At 50.4% G+C, this 17758-nt stretch overlaps 1 protein-coding gene across 1 annotated transcript in view; it reads right to left on the reverse strand.

Moving 5' to 3' along the window:
• The window catches only part of MMP20 (matrix metallopeptidase 20), a 48808-nt gene extending 31346 nt beyond the window's left edge, over positions 1-17462 (reverse strand). Inside the window, exons 1-6 of the mRNA XM_032358211.1 lie at positions 17337-17462; positions 11214-11461; positions 9299-9447; positions 7281-7406; positions 6423-6584; positions 3878-4019 (exon numbers count right to left, since the gene is read on the reverse strand). Of these exons, the coding sequence (XP_032214102.1) occupies positions 3878-4019; positions 6423-6584; positions 7281-7406; positions 9299-9447; positions 11214-11461; positions 17337-17462 (953 nt within the window). The remainder of the gene's footprint in view (positions 1-3877; positions 4020-6422; positions 6585-7280; positions 7407-9298; positions 9448-11213; positions 11462-17336) is intronic.
• Positions 17463-17758: the final 296 nt, after the last annotated feature.

Raw genomic sequence — 17758 nt, forward strand, 5'->3', positions numbered from 1 at the left:
CCGTGGGGCTGGGCCCTCATATGGGCTCCATGACCACTCTTCCAATGAAGAAAAAGGAGTAAAAATTATTCAGTCATGCTGTTCTTGACCTGCATCTGTCTGTTCTGGTGTGAGCGAATTCTGTCCCCGGTCGAGGGAGGAACGGGGATGAGTGCTGGTGTGCCTTTTCCTCCAAGAAAAGAAGTGATCCCAGCAATCAGCCATGGGGACAGCCCCCTGCTCCCTGAGAGCCAGGGGGCCCAGAGAAAAGGGGTGATCTAATGTAAACGCATGAGGTCTCTAACAAATCCGCACATGTGACCTTGACCATGACCTCATTCCACTAAGTGTATTTGTCTCACTGCAGCTGGGAAACCTGTCCAACTTGGCTTTCACCCGTGACCTCCCTTTGTCACCAAAGACCCAAGGTCAGTCTCTGCTTTCCTTAATTCAAATATAATAGTTGTAGCAGGTGTCTTTCTATTAAGTCCCTTCTACCCAGCGACAGGAAAAAATACTCGTCCAACAACACTCGGTCTAGCTGCTGGACCAGGCTGGTTATGGCAATCTGCACTCTCCTCCAAAATGACTTTGGAAAGATTGTCGCCTTCTTTCCCGTGAGCTGTTGGTCCTAACAATGGTTACTGATGATACTAACCACCGCACCCCGTATCCCTCACTTCCGCTCGCAGGCGTGTTTTAAATCTGTGTTATTCATGTGCTGGGTCTGTTGTTGATCATTGAAATGATGGACAAGACATCCGAAAACCAGGCGGCTTAAAGCTTGACCCTTTCCTACAACCTCATTACTGGAAGACCAGCTTCACAGGTAGGCCTTTTCTTACGGACTTCTACTCCACTGGCTTCATTATCAAAACTGTCAATATATCTGTGATATTGGGATTTGTAACAGGAAATACATATTTGGTCTTCCTCCTGGTTTCCGGCACAGAGCCCGCTAAAAGCTTGGGAATTTCCGGTGATGAGAGAATCAAGGTATTCTTTGTTACGTTAACAAGGTCACTTTCGGAAAGTACCTAGTTGGGGGGGGTGCTGGTTACCCCAGGGCACAACCAGGTAGAGAGTTGGTCCCAACACCCACCTCTCCCCATTCAGGGAGGGAAGAGGGATGGAGGTTGGATCAGATGCCGAAGGCCAGTGATTTAATCCGTCATGCCTCTGTGACGAAGCCTCCATAAAAACCCCAAAGAAGGGGCTTCTGGGGATCTTCTGGGTTGCTGAACACAAGCAGATGGGCAGATGTGGGGGCGGTTTGCACCTGGGGAGGGCATGGAAGCTTCGAGCCCTTTCTCCAGACACTGTTCCAGGCGCCTCTGCCTCTGACCGTTCCTGAGTTACATCCTTTTCTCCTGCACTTTAATCTCATGAGTAAACTGGTTTCCTGAGTTCCGTCTGCTGTGCTTGTAAAGCAGTCAGACCTAAGGAGGAGTTCATGGGAACGTGATTTATAGCCACTTGGTTAGAACTGGCAACTGAAGTGGAGGGCGGTCCTGTAGGACGGAGCCCTGAACCCACGGGGTCGGCTGATGGTTACCTCCGGGTGGATGCCGTCAGCAGTGAGCGGAGTCGTAGGATCCCCAAGGCTGGTGAGCAGAGCTGTCCTGTCTGGCTGGGCGCCCAGCCCTGCAAACTCTGCTTCCCAGTGGCCGTCTGCAGTCCCACAACTACTCTCTTCCCACCGCTAGGACAACCTTGCTAGCTGACACGAGTTCTAACTGCAAATACCGCCCCCCGAATCCGCTCTACAAAGTGTCTTGTAACCGGAAGACTTTTCGCTGGATTTTTATTCCCACAACATGACCCCGACCACTGATCCTCACGCAAGGATGCGTGCGACCTGAAGCGAGCGGTCTGTCCTCACGTTCCACTCTCATTCCAGCACTTGAACGTGACCCCAGTGCCCAAAACACAGAATTTCATGCTCCTTCACCCCGTTATGAATTTTCCACACTCCTTGGGTTTTCCCCAATGACTACGTGGGGCCGTTCACCATTCCTCAGTCGCTCGGCCCACAAAAAACTAACATCGTTGTTAGTTGCTGTACCGCAACGAGAAAACGTTGTCACCAAACACCATTTCCTGTCCTCTCATAAAAACTTCCCCATTAATTTCAAACCTGAGAGGCTTAATAAAATTATATTTCCTCTTTCCTTATTACACTAATCTTTTTTTTTAAAAGATTTTATGTATTTATTTGACAGATAGAGCTCACAAGTAGGCAGAGAGGCAGGCAGAGAGAGAGGAGGAAGCAGGCTCCCTGCTGAGCAGGGAGCCCAATGCGGGGCTCGATCTCAGGACCCTGAGATCATGACCTGAGCCAGAGGCAGAGGCTTTAACCCACTGAGCCACCCAGGCTTATTACATTAATTATTACACTATTATTACACTATTACACTAATCTTAAATTTACTTCTATTTGATTTCCCTGAGTGATGACCATGACCATAAACATACTAATAAAGATCAACAAGGGGGTGTCTGGGTGGCTCAGTGGGTTAAGCCTCTGCCTTCGGCTCAGGTCATGGTCTCAGGGTCCTGGGACCAAGCCCCACATCGGGTTCTCTGCTCGGCAGGAAGCCTGCTTCCCTCTCTCTCTGCCTGCTATTCTGCCTACTTGCAATCTCTCTCCCTCTGTCAAATAAATAAAATCTAATAAAAAAAGTATAAAAATAACTATAAAAAAATAAAGATCAACCAGTTCTCCTGCTGATCAGCTCACACAGCTATAAACACAGCCGTTCTGCCAGCACTGTCCCTAAATATCCCAGCTTCTCTGGCATCACGAGTAGGTCCATCTCCTCTGCCATTCAATATATTTTTTGATTTTTTAAATTTAATTATTAATTTTTTTAGAAAGAGAGCATGCGTGGGGGAAGGGGGAGAGGGAGAGAGAGGATCTCAAGCAGACTTCCTGCTGAATACGGAGCCTTATGTGGGGTTTCCCAGGACCCTGAGATCATGACCTGAGCCGAAACCAAGAGTCAGACACTTAACCCTCTGTGCCACCCAGGCATTCCTCTTATGTCATTAAATTTAAATATCAATTCCACCTCACCGGCCTTTACAACTCATAGAACTATGAAAACTTCTATTAATCAGTTCAAAAGAAACATTCCTAAAGCAACAGAACTAGATCCTCAAACCTCAGGATGTTCTTCAGGAGCTGTAGCTACAGAAGAACCAAAATCCATTGGTATTCCTTCCCTGTCTGGGCTGGCTGACAGCCTGTTGACAGCTGAAAAGTCAAGGGGCCTTGAGAAAGAGGGGTTTCAGCAGAGCGATAACTTTGGAATTCCCTACCCGTCCATCTATCCCTCTGACCATCCATCCATCCGTCCATCCATCCACCCAGCGAGGCAGCCAGCCAGCCAGCCATCCGTCTGACCATCCATCCAACCATCCCTCTGACCACCCATCCGTCCACCCACCTGTCTGTCCATCTATCTATCTAACCTGTTGACGAGTATTTACTGACCATATACTGTGTGCTCTCACTAGGGATACAGTGATGGACAAAATAGGCATCAGATAAATCTGGGCTGATGTTGTAACTCAGCCACTCAAGGGAACTGCTACCTCAGGAGAGTACCTTATTCTCTCTGAGCTTCTTTCTGCATCTGTAAATTCTCCTTCACGGTGAAAAGGGTAGAAGTACCTCACATATATGGAAAACACTCTGTCCAGTGCCAAGAATATGGTAGCTGCCCCACAAATGGTGGTTTGGGCGGTTCTGTGTCTCCCTGGAGACCTGTGCCTCCCGTCCTGGTGCTACACAGGACGGCATCTCTGCACGGTCCTCAAACGTGGCGGCAGCAGGACCCCTAGCGGGCTGCGTGGATCCAGGTGGGAGAGATGTGGTGCCGTGTCTGAGGCTTACCGGTCCCGGAAGAGCAGGAGCTCCTTTCCCAGCATTGTGACGGCATCGAAGGAGGAGCTGGAGTCGCAGAGGTCGGGGTTGGATGGACTTTGAGGGGGTGAGTGGGGCATGGTGGGCTTTCCCAGGAATGTTTTCCGGGGTCCTAGGATTCAAAGTGACTTGGTCAAAATGGTACCAGGAATCTAGCACATCCCCTTCTGCTCCAGAGACCCTCTTGGGCTGTGTGGCAGGTGATAAGGTGCGTGGCTGTCTATGGCAGGTGGACCTGCATCTGAATCCCAGCTTCACTAGTTGCGGAGTTGTAGGATAAATGGGCACATCCGGGAGCCTCTCTGAGCCTCTGTCTCTTCCTCAGTAAATGGGAGGGGGGAAGACAGGAGCTGCCTCGCCGGGCTTTGTGAGAACTCCTGTCTGTGAAGCCCTCGGGAGAGCGAGTGGCCCGTAGTGACTGTCAGAGCAATCGTGTCCTTTATTCTGTCATACCTAACTTCTCTGACAGCTGCGGATGCTCCAAACCAGAGATGGTTTGTAATAGCTGCCACTTTCTTATTCCTTTTTTTAAAAAAAGATTTTATTTATCTATTTGACAGAGAGGGAGCAAAACCAAGGGAAGCAACAGAGGGAGAAGCAGGCTCCCCGCTGAGCAGGGAGCCCGATGCGGGACTCGATCCCTGGACCCTGGGATCATGACCTGAGCCAAAGGCAGATGCTTAACCCTCTGAGCCACCCAGGCATTCCTTAACTTTTTTATTCTTTAAAAGTTACCACTTCTATTTTAAAAAAATTATTTCTTGGTAGTTAAATTCTTTGTTCTCAATAAGATAACTTTCCCGTGTGTCTTCCTATCATTTTCCTCTACTTATGGGCACCCTGCACGATAAGCCTTTTATCAGGCCCCCAGGAAAGGCTGAGTTGTCCTTATGGCAAGAAGGCCCCCCGGAGCGGCATGCTGGTTCAGAGCACCTTCTGCTAGATCCTTCCATAAAGCGGGGGCCTGCGCCTTGGGGAGAGCTACTGGGGACTTTGTCTCACTCCGTGCTCCTGGAAATAATATGTCTTCTGCAGGAGGGGAGCTGGGGCTGGCTGAGCTGCTGGCGCTGGTGGCTCCCTTGAGCAAGTCCCCATGGTGCCCAGAGGGACTGAGGCACAAGGAAGGAGCCGTGAGAGAGAGAGATGGGTAAGCTCTGGGGTGGCACAGGGTCAGCAACGGGGTGAGGCTTTGGGAAAGGATTAGAAACTGGAAGGCGGCCAGGTCAGGAATGTGCTGCCAGTCTCCGAACACTCCCTGTGAGCCAAGCCACCTGCTAAAGGGCCTGGGTGGTGACATGTCTGCTCCCGGCCATGTCACACCATGCTCATGCATTCTGGTCACTATACAGAAATGGCCATGTCAAAACAAATGTTTCTGTCCCCTGGCTCCATGACCATGGCCTTCAGCACGGTGGTGACTTTCCGTGTGGAAGGATCTGGAAGGGGCACGTAGGCACTGGGGCTTGGTCCCTCTCAGTGGCCCGCGGGGATTGCTTCACCTTGGAACCCGGCCACTCTGTTCTCCGAAGCCAAGTTTGCGCAATGGAGGCCTTCACAGCCTTTGTCTCTGTCCCTCAGAGGAGGGACAGAGCTGGCACGAACCCTGTCTCTGAGGTGTGTAGAGCCAGCTGAACACTTCTCAGGATGACACGGGTCTCCCACGGCTCAGGGGCTGTCTGCAGAGGTGTGTGCCCGTCCCCAGGCGGGCTGGCCAAGCTCAGGAAGATGGGCCAGCCCGGTTCTCCGGGTCCCTTCCTGGGCTGAGAGGATGCCGAGAGCCTCCGACAGGTGAAGGCAGAGGAACCAGCTTCTGAGGCTAAGGGGAAGGTCTGCTTCCTAGAGCCATCTGCCTTTGATCCGTGAAAGCAAAAGGGTCAAGGTCTAAGAGGACTCCGGGATTCCTTCTCAGGACTTCGTGGGTCTGTCTGTGTGGTGAGGAAGGCAGGGTCTAGAGCTCCTAATACTTCTTTATCACCTCGGGAAGAATGTTAACTCCTGAGAGCATCCGGACTATCTGGGACGCTTCTGTGTCTGAGCCTCAACTGTCCCAGCTGTCCTGGAGGGAAACATGGGGTGAGACGGTGACTCCCACGGAACCGAGCGGCAAGGCGCAGGCTGCCTGTGCGGCCGGCGTCTGGGTCTTAGCATAGCCCTTGCCGTTTTTAGGAAGATAAGGTCAGTGATCTGCAGACGGGTAAGAACCATATGTAGGAACTACGAAACACACCCATCCTCTCCCACTACCTAAATTTGGACCCGCGCTCAACAAAACAAAACAAAACAAAAGCCCCCCAAATCCGGAGAGATGATGGCATTTTCTATGGCGCCTGAGGAACCAATGTGCTGTATTCCCATCTGGAAATAAGCTCTTCCTAAAAGGGCACAGGTGCGGCTACGGTCCTGAGCTTGACCTCTACCTGTGCAGGTGACTCCCGGGAATGGACACTTTTTCTAAGTGGGAGACCGAGTGCCTGTGGCTCTCACGGTGAGCAGCCGAGGGAGGGCGTGCACATACCGTACAAGGCCTGGATCCCTTTCACGTCGTCCTTGGGCAGGTGGAACCCGTAGGGATGCTGGTACTTATACGTCGGGTACATTAGTGCTGACGGGTCTGTGGAGTGGGCCAGGCCCAGGGCGTGGCCAAATTCGTGGGCAGCCACGGTGAATAAGTTGAAACCTACAGGAGAGGCGACAGAGAAAGACAACCTCCACTCGGGGTTTTGTTTTCAGTGTCTTCCGTCTTCACAGGAGAACGGATGCCCCAATCACAGTGAACTTGTTATCTTTTCCTAACCAGATTCTTCAGAGGCTGGTGGGTTATTCTGGTGCTGAGGATTCCCCGGTGCTCCCCGCCTCGGCTAGAAGGGGCTTCAGAGTGGGAAGGTTGACTGGAAACGTCAACCAAGCCATTTCGTTCCTTGTCAGCAGCCTGGGATCCAGAAGGGCCTAATTACAGCTACCAGGGGCTGTGAGACATGGATCAGACGGGCATGAGATCCTGGGACTTTAAAACACATTCCTGTCACACTTCTCTGGAGAGCATGGAATCTTCCCAGTCATCTCGGAACAGAGCCCACTTCCAAGTATAAGTAAGAGAGTAAATGCTACGGAAAGAAAAAAGAGCGCTGTGCCAGGGAGGGCTCGCTCCTCCTCGAGATCGCGGGCAGGAACCAGAGCTCAGACAAGTGTATGGCACATGGGAGGGTGGTCTTTTCCCTTATGGTGTTCCCTTTTGGATTTTTGGCTTACTTGTTTTCCTAGCCAGCCTCCCTAGTTAAAGGGTGGCTTGGGACGTTGAACCTCAGGGTTTCATGGTGGAGGCCCAGAAGAAGGTACAGTATTTTCCAGGTTATGGTGAATTGTGCATATATACCATTCATTCCCATAGTCCACTTCTCAGCATTGTCGAAATGGGTATCGCCTCCCAGGCCTTCCCCAGGTGCAAACGCGTGGGCGAGAGTCCCCCGAGGGCCATCGAACGGATAGGAATCCCCGTGATCTAAACGGGTGGGGAGAGACGCCAACAGCAGTGAGTCCTCCTGGCAATTTTGGGGGCGTGCTTCACATTACAAGGAAGGGACACCTTTTCTCTCTTTTCTTTTTTTTTTTTAAGATTTTATTTATTTATTTGACAGAGAGAGATCACAAGTAGGCAGAGAGGCAGGCAGAGAGAGAGAGAGGAGGAAGCAGGCTCCCTGCTGAGCAGAACCCGATGCAGGACTCGATCCTGGGACCCCGAGACCATAACCTGAGCCGAAGGCAGCGGCTTAACCCTCTGAGCCACCCAGGTGCCCCTCTCTTTTCTTTTTTAAATAGCATTGACACTTATCATTCAAGATTTACTTTCCAATACTCATTTTTTATAAGAGGTTCACATGTCAACCAGTAATTGTCCATTGAAAAATTAGGAGGGGGGGTGCGCCTGGGCGGCTCAGTGGGTTAAAACTCTGCCTTCGGCTCAGGTCATGATCCCAGGATCCTGGGATCGAGCCCCACATTGGGCTCTCTGCTCAGCGGGGAGCCCACTTCCTCTTCTCTCTCTCTCTCTGCCTGCCTCTGCCTGTGATCTCCGTCAAATAAAGAAAAACAAAAATCCTTTAAAAAAAAGAAAAAAGAAAAATTAGGAGGGATATTTGGCCTTTCAAAGATCATTAGCATTAAAAATAGAAAAAATGCTCTTTCGTGACTGTTTTCATTGTGATGTCTATGTCCTACGGACATCTTACAGAAGGAGTGGGAAGCAGTCCCGACGGGCTGGGATATGCACGTGTGGGCGGGCTGAGTGTGCGAGTCTGGTGCAGCTAAGACAGTGACAAGCAGCGGATGGGGCAAACGTGTTCCCTCTGTTTCTATCGGGAAGATGACGTGGGGAGTTTTCCAGAGGTTTCCTTGGACATTTCGATATGCTTTCCTATATCAGCTCATGCAAGCAGTAAAGGTGTCCCTAGAATCCTAACCTGTGGAGTTTCCCATGTTTCTGTTTCGCTTATATTTAACTAACAGCTTATTAGAAATTTGATAAAGGAGGAGAGAGAACATAATGAGGCATGTTGTAGAAGCCTTGGGAGAAAGAGAACCCGACACGGGCCAGGTCACATGCAGGGCCACCCTGAAGCCTTCACACCTAGGACCTGCATCACCTTCCCTCCCTCGCCCCCACCCCAAACATGTACCTCCCAGGACCTGAGACTCCCTGAAGGTCAAGACCTGAAGGAACGGGACCCTCGGCCACGGCGTCTGTGGAGGGAGGAGGCGGGAGCGCTCGCTCACCTCGGCTACCTGGAAGCTGAGAAGAGCTGAGCCGAGCTCCCTGGACAGGCGGCTCTGAAAGGGGCTCAGAGCCTGCCCCCACGCCCTGTGCCCAGTTAGGCCTCCACGCCTTACCAGGGCAAGGACGGGGTGCAGAGGTGGGGGAAGTGGGGGAGGCCTGGGGACTCCAGAGGGTGTGGACAAGACAGCAGTGCTGCTCTCCTGACTGCTGCCAAGGGGGAAACGTGGCCAGGGCCACTGTGGCGTGGACTTCCTCTGGTGGGGACTCCTGGTGGATATGGAAGGGGGTGTGTGGCTGGGAGCAGTGCCATGGGGATGAGGTCCGCTGGCCTCCTAGCCAACAGGGAAGCTGAATGGGACGACTTTGTCTCTGAAGGGACAGCACCGTGAGAGCAGAGCCCTCTCTCCTGCCCCATGCAGCACAGTGGGACATGCTGAGAACTCCCCAGGTCCTGTGTCCAGGCCGGACATACCCATGACCTTGCCATGACCTTGGCTTCCACCCATCACTCTGTGTGGAAGAGGAGCCTGGGGACGGCTCGCATTAAAGGCTGTAGAAGGAAACACGTCAGGGCTTGTCTCCTGCGGGTCAGGACGAAAGTCCGAGAACGGTCCCCGTACCTCCAGTTTCAAATGATATCATGATGTCCGCCTCGCCCGCGTTCACCCTGACGAAACTCAGCGGCACGGCGCTGCTCCAGGCCTGCAAGGCCATCTCCACGGCTTTGTCCACCTCCGCCGAGGGCATGGAAGGCGTGTATTTGGATATTCTGTGGAAACAGAAGGACCCGGTTTCCTCTCAGTGAGCGCTGGGCCTGAAGGAGTCCTGGCCCCGAGGTGGTGGGAACGCACAGCAGGGGGCGGGGGGCGGGGGTCTACCATGCGGGCATTTTTCTCCCCAAGGTCCTGTTGTTTTGCTTTCGTATTTGCTCCTGGGAATCACCTGCCACTGAAACGGTTTGGTTCTCCTTGTTATGGGATTACCCTGGATTTTAACCTCCCTGGGCGCAGCAGAGAGATGACCCTGTTCGCAGCCCACCGCCTTAGGGACTCAGGCTGGTCGCCGCCCGAGCAGGGCTGAGAGGAACCCCCGGTGCTCTGCTCCGGGGCTGTGGACCCTCGCTGGACCGACCATGGGGACTCGGGACACCCCCCACCCCCCGCCGCTGAGCTGCTGCCCTGTAAGGACAGGGTCTGTGACCAAAACTTCTCAAGTGAGGGCTTTGTAATTTCCATACTGTTAACGCTCTCACGGGGGAAAATTTCAAGCCACCCACTGCCCCCCGGCGGGGACAGCTGGGAAGACCTGAGCAGCAGCACAGGGCCCAGCACAGGTTAAAATAAAATGCCAACGGCCTCATGAGCACAGATCCCAGGTACGTGTGGGACAGGGACGGAAGCAATGTTGGATGGCCGTTTGTTTTTAATTCCGTATAACATCCAGAATGTAACATGTAATAACTGGTGTATAAATATAATTTGTTTAATTGCAGGTATGTAGAGCTTAATTTTTAATAACGGCTGTGTTCAGCCACCAGCCTGCAGGGGTCTGGGGCGGTTGACAACTGAGTGCAAAACCCCAGACGGGTGGAGACGGGCTTCTGGGTGCCGGAGGAGTGAGCTCCAGCACCGCCCTGTGGGGACTGCTGGAACAGCCCCGCCTCACCGCGGGCCCTGGTCTCGGCCAGGTGTGCTTATCTGAAGAACAGACTCTGGCCCCATGCCGGGCCTGGCTCTCGGCTGCCCTGGGCAGCACCTGCCCACTGGGCCAGCCCTCGGCACGCCTGGTCTCGTCTTGCCCAGGGAGAATCCTCGCCGTTAGCCAGGCCCGGAGCAAATATGCAGGTGCAGGCCGCCCGTTTGCGAGGCCACATCTGTCCAGCAGGTGCAAGGCCCCAGTGTGCAGCCTGCCTCCAAACCGACCCACAGGTGGACGGGGCCCCAGGAAGGAGGCCAGCTGGCTCAGCAGTGGGTCCCTGCGGCCCCTCTGGGTGCGACAACAGTTCTCTGCTTGGACTGGTGGGCTCACATCTGTCACATGGAGCTGCAAGGATCTGTTCGCTTCTGTGTCTCCCGAACAGGGCCATGAGGGTTAGAGAACGGGATTGACTCACCTTTGTATTTCCAAACTCGAATGTCTAGAGTAGGCATTTAATAAATTGTCAAGAAATTATTTTTGGAATTAATAAAACAATTGCTTTGTTAATAGGTGAGTTTTCTTGTTTCCTTCTGATTGAGGAACTTGTTTTAAGAAAACTGTTCGGTACTGTCAGGTTACTAATCTAAACTAGGTGATTTTTCTTTAAAGACAAGTGTGTTGTCTCTAATTGATAAAATTACTTGTGCCCAAAACGGCCAACCATTGGAAAAACCCTGAGTCCTCCAAAGTCCCCATCTAAAGCTTAGCCCTAAAAAGTCTTCCTTACAGTGGTGGTAAGTCCAGATTTTTATACGGATTGAAGAAGGGTATTTCTAAAGGAAAAGAAAAGGAGAGAGGGTGTTTCTCTCTGACTTTGGAAAGACTCCATCTCATTACCTGTATGTCAAAGAATTTTTTTTCCATTTGGGTTCACCTGGGAAGAGGCGATAGTTTGCCACGTCGGGAACTCCGCAGCGAGGCCTCTTGATGACATCCATCGTGGGCCGGTCCAGCTTCCCGGTGACTCGGAGGCCGAAGAAGGCTTGCAGCTCCTTGATCTTCTTGACCAGGGCTCTGCCTCCTGCCGCCCCCATCTCGCCGACCTGGGGCCCTGCCTCCCTGGTGTAATACTTGTCAAGATAGGCCTGGAACGGAGAGGCAGGCTGACACAACTGCGAGAGACCCGTGCTCAGATTAGAAAAAGGAACAATATTCCCAACAACCTAAAAATAGCCGGGACCGCTTATCTCCATCTTTGAAAAAAAAGAGATATACTTGGCTCGAGAAAGCTTCGACAGAGACATTCCACGTTATTAACAATGGTTATGTCTGGGTGGTGCAGATTGTGTGGTTTCTTTCTTTTTTTTTTTTTAAAGATTTTATTTATTTATTTGACAGAGAGAGATCACAAGTAGGCAGAGAGGCAGGCAGAGAGAGAGAGGAGGAAGCAGGCTCCCTGCCGAGCAGAGAGCCCGATGTGGGACTCGATCCCAGGACCCTGAGATCATGACCTGAGCCGAAGGCAGCGGTTAACCCACTGAGCCACCCAGGCGCCCCTGGTTTCTTTTTTTTACTCACTTGCATTTTATAGCTTTCCTAAAAGGACTAGTTATTCTAAGGGGAAAAAATAACGGAAGGAAACTCATGTGAACACTTTCCCCACAGAGCATTTGTCATTGAAATCTTGACCCAATTTGCAAAACCAAGACTAATGTATTTCCCAAGAAGACAGTCACGGGTACCATGTTTTTCTTGTACATTCTGCAGGATGGATAGGCTTTCAACGCTCAGAGCCCTACTGTTGCCGCCTCTCATCTGATCCAAAGGCAGACGGCCTGTGCTGCTCCCTGCTGGCTTTCCATCGCTCACTGAGCAGACTGTGGGCTTGAGCCCGTCTTCCCAGGGCAGATTCTGTGACTGGCTCTTTGTCGCCCCGAGGCAAATAAAATTACCCATAGATTATAAGCTTTTCACATGCACACTAAGGCTTCAAACATCTAAATTTATCATTCAAGACACTTTTCTAGGACTTCCTGGGTGGGGTGAGAGCCAGAGCTGTTGCTGGCCAGGGTACTTCCACCGTCCACTGTATTTCAGGGAAACACCGAACAGCTGAAGAACTGTATGTATGTTTTATTTTACATAAAATTTCATATTTATATATTATACATGAGACATTTACTTAGTGCATGTAAATGTTCATCTATCACAGGAACTGTATATTTAGTTATTTTCTATATAAATTATGTGTAGGATTTCTGCTCTATGTGCATATTTATATACAGAAATCAAAAACCACTGACAGCTCCCTGTCTAACCGTAGCAGATTTGTTGGGTATATTATTACATATTCATATGAAGCAACACTAGGCCTCTAAGATCCCATTTTTGAAAAATATTTAATGGCATGGGAAAACACACTCAGTAGAATGACAATATAGAGGTAAAGTCTTTATACGGATTATAAGCATAATTCCAAAAATAAAACACTATAATGTGTGCATATTAAACTCCTGTTTGTTATACATGTATGCTAATATAAGGTTAATATGCAAATTAACATTGAAATTGATGTCAATGGATCTACTGATAATAAAGATATGCATGTAATGCGTATGAACACGAGTAACATCAGTAATGGAAAGAAAAAGAAATAGGTCCGTACCAGACCTGTTTACCTCTGGGCTGTCATACTATGGGTGACGACTTACTTTTCGCCCTTTCCTAGATCCCAAAGTTTTCTGCTGTGAACATGGACTGCAGTTGTTCAGGAAACAATGAAAGGAGTGAGGTGCGCTGGCTTGTTTGGACAAGGTGCTCCCGGCCGGGGGTGGGGGGGTGGGGGGGTGTGAGCTTATCCTCACCCTCCACCCTGCTGGCCGGGGAAACGCACTTCCCTGGTGGTGGTTCCTTGCAAGAATCTTTTTTTATTTTTTAAGCTTTTATTTTTCATTTATTTTATTTTATTTATTTATTTTTATTATGTTCAGTTAGCCACTGTAGAGTTCCTAATTACTCCTTGGTGCAGCATTCAGTGATTCGGTAGTTACATAGGACACCCAGGGCTCATCACAGCACGTGCCTTCCTCAATACCCATCACCCCGTGACCCTCTCCACCCTCCTGTCTCCCCTCTGAAACCCCCACATTGTTTCTCGGGGTCTATCGTTTCTCATGGCTCCTCTCCCTCTCTGATTTCTCCCCCTTTGAATTTCCTTCCCTTCCCCTATGGTCCTCCTTGCAATCGCTTATGATCCACATACGAGTGGAACCATATGATAATTATCTTTCTTTGCTTGGCTTAGTTCACTCAGCATAATCCCCTCCAGTTCCATCCATCTTGATGCAAACAGTGGGTATTCGTCCTTTCTGATGGAGACATCATACTCCATTGTGCATATGAACCACATCTTCTTTATCCATTCATCTGTTGAAGGACATTTAGGCTCTTTCCACGGTGTGGCGATTGCGGCCATTGCTGCTATGAACATTAGCGTACAGATGGCCCTTCTTTTCATTACATCTGTATCTCTGGGGTAAATACCCAGTAGTGCAATTGCAGGGTCATAGGGAAGCTCTAGTTTAACGTCCTAAAGAATCTCCACATGGTTTCCCACAGTGGCCGTACCAGCTTGCATTCCCACCAACAGTGTAGGAGGGTTCCCCTTTCTCTGCATCCTCGCCAATACTGGTTGTTTCTTGTCTTATTAATTTTAGCCATTCTGACTGGTCTGAGGTGGTATTTCATTATGGTTTTGATTTGAATCTCCTTGATGGCTAGTGATTTTGAACATTTTTTCATGTGTCTGTTAGCCATTTGTATGTCTTTTTTAGAGAAGTGTCTGTTCATGTCTTCTGCCCATTTTTTGACATGATTATCTGTTTTGTGTGTCTTGAGTTTGAGGAGTTCTTTAGAGATCTTGGATAGCAGCCTTTGTCTGTACTGTCATTTGCAAATATCTTCTCCGATTCCATGGATTGCCTCTTTGTTTTGTTGACTGTTTCCTTTGCTGTGCAGAAGCTTTTGATCTTGATGAAGTCCCAAAAGTTCATTTTCGCTTTTGTTTCACTTGCCTTTGGTGAACCTACGACACCTCCAGACTGACAGTGAAGGGCTGGAGAACCAGTTTTCATGCTAATGTGCCTCAGAAGAAAGCTGGATAACAATTCTCAAGTTGGGCAAACTAGAATTTAAAACAAGGATTGCAATAACAGATCGAGGGACACTGTTTTATTCTTAAAGGGTCTGTCCACCAAGAAGACCTAACAATTATAAATATCTATGCCCCAACACGGGAGCAGCCACCTACATAAGCCAGCTGCTAACCAAAATAAAGAATCAGACAAGAATACATTAACATTAGGAGATTTTAACACTCCTCTCTCAGCACTGGACAGATCAACTAAATAGAAGATCAACAACAACACAAAAACAAGAGCTCTGAATGACACATTGGACCAGATGGACTTTGTAGGTACTCGCAGAACATTCCACCCTAAAACAACAGAATACTCATTCTTCTCTAGTGCACATGGAACTTTTCCCAAAATAAACCACACACTGGGTCACAAATACCAAATCAGGCCTCAGCCAATATCAAAAGACAGATTATTCCCTGCATGGTATCAGACCACAATGCCTTGAAACTAGAACTCAATCGAAAGACCAAATTTGGAAGGAACTCAAATGCTTGGAAGTTAAAAAAGCATCCTGCTAAAGAAAGTTTGGATCAACCAGGAAATCAAAGAAGAATTTAAATAATTCATGGAAACCAATGAGAACGAAAACACTTCAGTTCAAAACCCATGGGATATGGCAAAGTTGGTCCTATGGGGGAAATACATAGGCATCCAAGCCTCTTCAAAAAGTAAAAAAGTCCCGAAGGGACAAGCTAGAAGTGCATCTACAGGAACTAAAGAAAACCACAGTGGAACCAAGCAGAGCAGAAGAGAAACCATGCACGCAGACAGTGGCGGCCGCTGAATTCCTATAAATCACGGGGTGGGACGAGAATTCTTTCTCGTCACTGGGACCCACTCTCGCCGTTTGCTCAGATCATGCTAGCTTGCTCAAGGGGATGCTTTTTTCCTGCCCGGGGCTGGCGACTGGGGCTGCTGCGGGAGAAGATGCAGTTTGCCGAGCTCCCCTGGTCCTCGGAGCAGGGTCTTTCTGAGCAGGTCGTAAGGGAGCCTGAGGAGAGCGGACTTAGTTCAGAGCAGAAGTCATCAGGGACCCCGAGCATCCCAAGGCTACTTTAGGCTGTCCAAACGCTGCTAGCAAGCCTCTCTTTCCCGGGACTTCCTGTCTCTTTCCTGCATAGACTGCGCAGGGCTCAGCTGCTTTTTGCTGTGAAGGACTGCTCGTGAGTATTTTCAGTTCCGCCATCCTCCGCCTCTGCGGTGTAGACGCAGGTGGTATGTGAACGAGAATGCGAGGCCGGTTTGACCCCGTGACTGTGGTTTTTCTGGACCAGGACAGGAATCACAGTCTCTGACGCCCTCATGGGGTCACGGCCTCGGCATCACCTTCCTTCCGGAGGTCCCAGGGACTCTAGCCTCCGAGTCAGAGCGGCGTGATGCCAGGTGAGGGAAAGTTACGTTTCAGGAGAAGGGACCCAGAGCTACAGGGTACCCATGAAAGTCACAGTTTAAAGCCACACGACGGGGTGCCTGGGTGGCTCAGTGGGTTAAGCCGCTGCCTTCGGCTCGGGTCATGATCTCAGGGTTCTGGGATCGAGTCCCGCATCGGGCTCTCTGCTCAGCAGGGAGCCTGCTTCCTCCTCTCTCTCTCTCTCTGCCTGCCTCTCTGCCTACTTGTGATCTCTCTCTGTCAAATAAATAAATAAAATCTTTAAAGGAAAAAAAAAATAAAGCCACACGAAGTAGACCCCGAATTCTGAGATATGTTATTGCGAATTTAGTTTGCCCGGCAGTGGGCTGTGGTCAGAAGGTCAGGTTAAGAGCTCTGTTCTTGGCATCCACTATCTCGTTTATAAGCAGGGCTGATAGGAAATGTTTAATGACTGGTGGGGGGGCCGACTAATGAGCGTGGACGGGTGTGCAAGCAGTCGGCGTGTGCGTGTGCACTGGCGGAGCGTGACGGGCAGAAAAGCCTGCGGCACAGTCGACAGACAGCCGTTAGGTCCTGGCCCAAACACGTCTCACCCGCACACATCCCTTACATTGGGAGTTCCACGGTCAGACACTTTCCCCCAGATTTCAATGTAACCCTATACCCAACATGGGGCTTGAGCACCCAACCCTGAGATCAAGAGTCACACGCTCTGCTGACTGAGCTGGCTGGGCATCCCTGAGGAGGTTTCTTTAGATGACATCGTGACCTTCCCTTAAACGCCACAAACACTTGGAAGCAAATAAACATTGAATCACGTGGAGTCACATATTGTTGCAAAAATTCTAACGTGAATTATTTGTATCATATCCTTTCCAACCAGTTCAGAGAGACCTTCAGAGAGGAAAATACAGAAAGTGGCCATAAATAAGGTCCTTGGGAACATGTCTAGAGAGGAATGGCTCTCGGGCAGAGCGGGTAGGCGCCCGGGACAAAAGGTTCATGTTGGACTGGATCGAGCCGGCGCTGAACGCCGGGGCTGTCCTCTAACCCATGAACCCAGGACCTCTCTCCGGTGGCTGCCAGGCACTTAACATGTCACTGACAACCTGCCCTGCAAGGGTGGAACTCACAGCTCGGGGGCTATTTTCCTGCCCTGATTTCCACCGACATTTGCCGTCTCATACTTGGTGTTTCTGTCTTGCATGGGTTTCGCAAGTTGCCTCACTTTCAGTAGGAAACTTGCTACCTGGAGGTTCGTTTATTCCGTTGCCTCGTGCACCCCCACGTGAACCTGACACGGGTCCTAGCTGTCCGGGGGGCAGTCTCTCTTCAGCTCTGGGCCACTCAGAGGGGTCTCAAAACAGTAATGGATTCTTCCTTGTTTTCTCGTTATACCCTTGTAGGTTTTCCGGCCCGGGCGGAGGAATTGTGTAAAGACTCACAAACCTGTGCAAGGTGGTAGTTGTTCCGTGAGGTCCCGGAGGTGGCTGCAGACAGGGAGGGGGCGGTAGCAGACAGCTCAAGGGCCGTGAGGAGCAGCAGAGCCAGGCCCGGAGCGGGGAGCACCTTCATCTCCTCGGGGCAGCTCGGGGATGCGATCAGCCCGGGCAAGGCCGACCGTGTGCGTCTGCCCTTGGCCCTCGAGCTGCTTTTATAGCCTCCTGTAGGTCTGGGCCCCTGGAGCAAGGATGATTCATGTCTCAGAAGGTAATTATACAGCTCGCTTCTCTCCCTGATGACGGGGTAACACCAGGGTATACAGGAGTCAGGGAAAAGCTTCATTCCTTGCGATTTACCAAGAGCAGAAAAACACTGAGCTTTCGTGAAGTTGGTCAGCTGCTTACACAGACTGGGGTGAACTTGATTAA

The sequence above is a fragment of the Mustela erminea genome, chromosome 9 (assembly GCF_009829155.1).
Source record: "Mustela erminea isolate mMusErm1 chromosome 9, mMusErm1.Pri, whole genome shotgun sequence".
In the NCBI taxonomy this organism is placed as follows: Eukaryota; Metazoa; Chordata; class Mammalia; order Carnivora; family Mustelidae; genus Mustela; species Mustela erminea.